The following is a 7,021-nucleotide window of genomic DNA, read 5'->3' as shown; positions in this document are numbered from 1 at the left end:
CCTATTTATGAAAGAGTTAAAACTTTACCTTGAAAGAAACTGAATTAAACCAAAAATTTACTCAATATATGTATAAATATAAAGAAATTTACCTTGTTATTAAATTTTCCAAAACAGGTCACACAAAATTTGGAATATGGGCCGAAAATAGTACCTAATTTAACAAAAAAAAAAAGTCCTTACAAAAAATGAAAAATACCGCCAAAAACAATAAAAATACACAAAAATAAAATATGTACTTACATGATTATAAAAATCCCACAAACACAAAAATAAAAATCACAAAAATATCACAGTTTATTGTCCGTATATACAAATTCCCCCGCGTCCTATATTACACTGTCTATATTTAAAATATCAGCTGATCACTATATGTACATGTGTCTTCGTCTAGTTGTTGTGGCGCGAAGAGCTCTATTTACAAAAAATGGGGGGGGTGGGATCGTGATGGGGGTGGGAGGTTTAATACCTTGTAAGTTGAATGGAAACGTATGAATGATGATTCTACTTCTACTGCTGCTTCTGACAGCCGCGGCAGAGGGCGGATCCCAGCTGCTAGGCCTGGTCCGTCTCTGCCACGGTCAGCAATGCTTCCCCCTCAGCCAGAAACAGCTGGCCTGGTTTTCTTTTCTGTCCTTTGTAATCTTCGTCGGGGAGCCAAATTTGTAGTGGGGGGTTTCTTTCAACAATAAACACTTTGATGATGTTTATATATTTATTCAGGTGTAGAAGAAACCTATAACAAGATAAAAATATTATAATACAAATAACAAAGAGAAATATTATACAATAGAAAATTCATGAATTGCATATTTCATAATTACAATAATTACAATATATACATTACAAACATTTCACGATTTCAATTAAAATAAATATATACATACAAGGCTTTAAATAGATGAGATCTAATTATTGAATAAATGAATATAGAAAATACAAATATTTCTATAAAGAAATAAATGATATATTGATAATAATGTAAATGCAAAGAATGTGTTTCCACCTTGAATGCAATGAAAGGAGTGGTCAGTTACCAAGAAATATTAGCTATCCCAGAACCAAATCATCTAAAAATAACTTGCATACCAAAACCAATCATCCATCACACATCTTGCAAACCTGTTCAATCACCCATAACAAAAGGAACAAAGACAAACATGAACACATAACACAACAAAAGATTTGGTTTGGCCTTTAAGGGAAATAACTACCGTATTTATTATATAAAGAGAACTTGGCTTAATTTAACCTTATCTACATATATAGCACGTACATTTACACATGGTACATCGGTACCGATATCTTATTGAAGATTACTGACCGAGTTAAATGCGGTTTTGCACAGATTTGGTAACATAAAACACACTTTGATCAGTAGAAGGGTATGTCATTTAGACCAAATGTCAGAGCCGTCATCAAATACCTCTGTAAGAAAGGTATGTCCCCCAAGGAAATCCATGAAGACTTCATGGATACACTTGGGAAGGAGTACCCTTCCTATAGCACTGTGGAAAAATGGGGCTGCTGAATTTACGAAGGGACAGGGAGGAGCATTGGAGATGAATGAGCGCCCCTGGGCGGCCAAAAGAGGCCACCAACGATGAAACTGCCGAGGCTGTGCACGATCTGGTCATGTGAGACAGAAGGCGAGACCTGCAAAGCATTGCTAGGGAAGAAGGTATAAGCTTTGTTTCAGTTCAGGGCAATTCTGACTGATGTCTGTGGGCATGTCAAAGGTTTCCGGATTAGATGGGTCCACAAACAGTTGACTGACGACCAGAAACTGACCAGGCTTTGACATTTCAAGATATATTTTGTCTCGTTTACGAGGATGAACCTGATTTTAACGCTATCGGATCGTAATGATCGGATGAAATATAGCTCCAACACTTCGATCCAGAACCCAAAAAAGAACAGAGCATGCAGTAGAAGCACCCTGGCTCACCACCTCCGAAGAAATTCAAGAGCTGGGAAGATGATGGCTTCAATTGTTTTGGATAGTCAGGGGGTAACATGATTGACTATCGTGAGCAAGGTACGTATTATGCAGACGAATTAAGACGTCTGCGTTAAGAAATTGCGCGTAAAAGGAGGGGCAAACTGACTCGATGCGTTCTGCTCCTGCACGACAAGGGCACTGCTAAACAACCCTAAGAAGCAAATGGTTTGCTAAACTGACTGCGGTTTTAAAATTCTTCCCCACCCCCAAATATCTCCGGTTTGGGCCCCCTTTGATTTCCTACCTTATCCGAAACTAAAAAATTACAGTTTCGTGGTAGCCCTTTTTGGAAGAAAATAAAAGGTGTAAAGGGGAGGGGGACAATAAAAGTTCTTTGGGCCCAACATAGAAGTTTCTATTTTAAAAGAGTTAAAAAATTGGAGCACAGGTGGAAAAAGGTGAAATTTATGTAGGGGGCGCTTATTTTGGGAAAAGTAAGACCAATCTTTTGGGTTCTCTGACTCCCCGGGGAAGTCCATCGGGGCCAAAGAATTTTTTGTTTCAACCCCTCGTACATCAGTTATCCCCCAAAATGCAGGGTTTTGTTTTGACTGTATGAAATGCATATGTGAAGCGACAGTATCCTTCAAAGATGTGTTATTAGTGCACTTGCAGACTGCCATAAACACCATTTTTACAACAATTGCATGGAAGCACTGTTAAATGTCCTCTTTGAAGTTATTTGGGAAAGAAAAATTTGGGTTGGGTCTCCATATTTAAAAAGATCATTTTATTTTTAACCCCTTTCATTCATTTGAAAAAAACACCCCCTTTAAAAATGAAACCCCAAATTTTAAAAGGGGAATTAAGGGGTCATTTCTCATAATGTACGTCTTTTGTGGTATTGTAGGTAACCAATATGGCTGACGTGTTTTGTGATTATGTCATATTAATGAATACATGGGAGGATGGGCGAATGCTAGAGTCCTTGGTGTTCTGGAAGACAAGCTAAAACCTGAGAATAGATCTAATAGAAACAGGAGGTAATTATAGCAAAGGAGGTTGACTATTATCAGGGACAGGTATAACTCTTCCTTTACAGTAGCTTGCTTAACCACAGCGGCTTTTAACAAAATACTTTTTTCTGCAAAGGAGAGATATAAAGAATCCCTTAAGCATACATAAAACGACAAAATTGAAAATATTGCAGGCTTGGTATCATTGAGTCTGTTCATGTTCAATATTTCATCATAAAAAATCAAGAGCAACTGTGGGTAAGTTTATCTTTTTACTAGACTATTGTCTTCACGGTTTTGTTGAATAGCTTATCATCAGGATCAACAATGAATTTCTTACGAAGTCTTTTAATCAGTGATATAATGAATCAAACGGTTTGCGACTTTACCATCCTCTCACGACCTTGACAAAAGCCTAACAAATATCGATTACAGCGCATATGAAAGGTTTGTAACCAAGTTTGCAATAACATTCACATGTTCCAATCTTCTATTGGGCAATGTAGTAATAATAGTAGGTCTTTGTACAGCTGGAGTGTGAATATATTACGTTATCAAGTTATCAAGACTGTAGAAACAACTAAAGCGTCATTTTGTGTCACAATTATGAAGCGACCTTCTACAAAGTTTAACTAACGTTTAATTCGTAAGATTTATATATGTAAATAAGTGTTTTTTTCTTAATTTTTCTTTCTTCAAATGATTTCATTATTTACACATCTATATACCTATACTAGGTATAGGATCTGGGCAAGTTACATAACTATGGCTTGCATTTCCCCCTAGGTGTGGCCCTTTTCAGCACTTCGAAGATGGATATTGTTAACCTAAACTGAAATGTTAGATATATCGTAAGTTCTGTCAATAAATGATGACTCGACATCTTTAATAAAATCGATATACTTATCTCAATTAGACAGATACGGAGGCAAGTAACTTTTTGAATGCGAAATAAATGACAAATTTATACAAAGCAAATTTAAAAGTTATCCGTTTTTAAGAGATATCATCCTGAGAATCTCATCCTGGAACCAAATAAAAGTTATACCAAAATGTAACAACCCAAATAAACAAATAATTACGAAAATATGAAAATAACGTCAAATGAAAAATCATTATTCTATAAGTCTTGGTATTAAAAGGGAATTGTGTGTTTGGAACATTTGACTTTAGAATTAATCAATTTTACACTTTTGAAAATTTTAAAACAATTTATCAAATCCCTGATGCAGAATACCTCAAATATCAGACTTTAATAAGAAATATATATCCTGACGTCATTACAGATATCAATCTAGACAATGTCAATATCAATACCCAAAATAAAAATATTTTAGCGTAATTTATTAAAACAAATGAAATCAATAAATGTCTTTATGAACATCAGTTAAAACATGATAACATTATCATCAAAAATACTGCAGAAAATAAGTGGTAAAATATCTTTGAAAACGACAATATATGTTGGGAAAGTAACATACCAAAATATTCTATCAACAACAATTGACACTAAGTTTAGAAATTTTCAATATAAATTTCTACACAGAATAATTGCTACAAACAAAAGTCTCCTACAACAAAACTTTTCTTCCTCGAGTCTTTGTGATTTTTGTGCAATGGATATTGAATCTATTGAACTCCTCCTTTGGCAATGTTCTTACACGCAACTTTTTTTGTAGGGTTTTAATAGAATATTTTAAAAAAGAATATTAGTCTAGAAATTAACTTGAAAACAATATCTCACTTAATTACAAGCACAGATACACAAAAAGATGCAAACTATGGTGGCAAAATATTACATATATAGTTGCAAAATAGGAAAACGCACACCACAATTTAACTTATTTTTACATTATTTTCGAAGCAGACTATGTATTGAAAGATGTATTGCATTATATCACGATAAACTAGAAATTAATTTTCAAAAATGGAATAGAATTTTCCCAGATACGAATATATAACATATGAAAATATCTTACTTACATAAAATATAAAACATTTATGTTTAAAAGCAGTCAAAAACTGTAGATGTATCTGTGTGCTGTTATGTGTGTGCGTTATGTTCGAAATTTATATAGTTATAAATCCTGTTTGTATTTATGAATAGGAAATGTGGGTGTATGGGTGCGGATGTGTGTCCGTGCGTGTGTTTGTGTGTGAAAAAACAACACTTAATAACCATGCTTTTGTATTATCTGGACATAACTTTATTATATGTTATTTACACTTTATTACTGTATGATCACAGAGAAAAAAAAATATAAAAAAAGAAAAAAAGGTTTTATCAATAATAATGGTTTCATAATTTCCATACTTAGCAATAAAAAGTACATGACAATACCTAGTTATATAAGTGTGCCCTCCATTTTTTCCACTTTTTCCCTTTTTTTTACATTTTGAAAATTGGGTCCTGTCTGGTTAACCTTTTCGGGCAAGTTGGGTTTATCTTAATCTCCATTTTTATGATATTTTCCACATATTTGGTAGGTAGATACCTATGGGTATAGACTTGTTGCGTTGTGTCTTGTTTTTATCTTTTTATTGTCTCAATATACACACGTAAAGCGGTAGTTACGTTGATATGATTACAGGTAGACGTCATCTTGATTCCCGCCGACAAAAAGGCGTTGTTGTTCCCGCCTACACATAGCGTACGTCTTCCCGATATTCTCCCGGCCACGAAATGATTACGTTGTAGAAATGATTTCTAATGGGTACAGTTTCACAACAACTCTCGAAGTGACAAGTCCATTACTCATGCGTAAAATTGCTGCTCGAGCGAGGCCGTCATTACCGTAAATTAACTGCAGGATTAGGCATAGTTTCCACTGTGGCCTTGTTGATTCATCATAAATCTGTACAATGTCGCCAACCTGAACTGTCTGAGTGTTGTTTCCTGTTGTTTTGTGGTACCGACGCGCAGTGACGTAAGATATTCGTGACGCCATCATAAACGATAATGACTGATAAGCTGTGCCTGCATTATTGCCCTTTTTTGTTACATCAGACATTGTGACAGTCTTTGGTTCTGGTGTTTTGCCATCATATGGAAGGGTTGTAATACGTTGCCCGTAAAGCAAGTGCGCCTGTGTTAATGGGTCTGGGTCTCCTATATCGGAAGTGACGTAAGTAAGCGGTCTGTCGTTCATTATACCCTCGATCTCTGTTACTATTGCCTGGAGGTTCTCGTAACAAATAAATGAACGACCTAAAACTTTCTTGATGGTGGTTTTTGTTAGTCTATTTATTCGCTCCCACCAACCGCCAAACCATGGTGCTCGCTTAGGTATGAATCTCCATTCAGTACCATGAGTGTGTAGAGCGTCATTAACCGTCGTTGATATCATGAGTTGTTGAATGCTATTTGCTGCCGCGTTGAATGCTGTTGCATTGTCTGATATCATTATATGTGGTAGGGTTTTTCGACTTGTAAATCTTCTAAACGCTTGGATGAAGATTTCTTCTGATAAATCTGATACCAGCTCGAGATGGACATCTCTTGTTGAAGCGCAGGGAAAACAGACAAATATAAGCCTTATGTTCAATTCTAGAATTGCTGCGTACATACAGTGCTCCCCAGAGTCCAGATTTCAACCCCGGTGACTGTAAATTGAGATGTATCTTGTACTCTAATCTTTGGAAGAGGTGGTGGATCAGGTGCTATATATGGTTACCATACGACATTGAACGCATTTCCGGAGAAGGCTTTGCATATACAGACGGATAGACGGTTTTCAGTATCTCTGTCGTAATGTGTTATCAATGCACTTGTGTCTGCGTGAAGTTAGTTCTAATTATGTCATAACCAGAAACTCGAAGTAAGAAATAATCAGTTTTAATAGAGCAGACAGACACGTTATTAATTCACAAAGGCATAACATGAATGATACACAAAATGATTATCCTAAATAATTCATACTAGTTACGACAATTCTATTATAACAGATATCATCACATGATGAATAACATTACTTCATCGAATTAGGTAACAGTGACCATTAACAGCTAAATAACTAATATGAATACTACAAATCTGCCAACTCCCGGCAAAACAAAAAGCAAC

At 35.4% G+C, this 7,021-nt stretch overlaps 1 protein-coding gene across 1 annotated transcript; it reads right to left on the bottom strand.

Moving 5' to 3' along the window:
* Nucleotides 1-555: 555 nt before the first annotated feature.
* Nucleotides 556-6,362, bottom strand: LOC132754733 (uncharacterized). The gene is made up of 2 exons (XM_060745417.1): nt 5,650-6,362; nt 556-736 (listed from the first exon to the last, which is right to left on the bottom strand). The coding sequence occupies exons 1-2, from the start codon at nt 6,360-6,362 to the stop codon at nt 556-558; spliced, it is 894 nt and encodes a 297-aa protein (XP_060601400.1).
* Between the last annotated feature and the right edge of the window lie 659 nt (nt 6,363-7,021).

The sequence above is a fragment of the Ruditapes philippinarum genome, unplaced genomic scaffold (genome assembly GCF_026571515.1).
Source record: "Ruditapes philippinarum isolate M1 unplaced genomic scaffold, ASM2657151v2 ctg1916_1_1_1_1, whole genome shotgun sequence".
In the NCBI taxonomy this organism is placed as follows: domain Eukaryota; kingdom Metazoa; phylum Mollusca; class Bivalvia; order Venerida; family Veneridae; genus Ruditapes; species Ruditapes philippinarum.
Note: the sequence above shows the minus strand (reverse complement) of the source record. Positions and strands in the feature narration are given on the sequence as shown.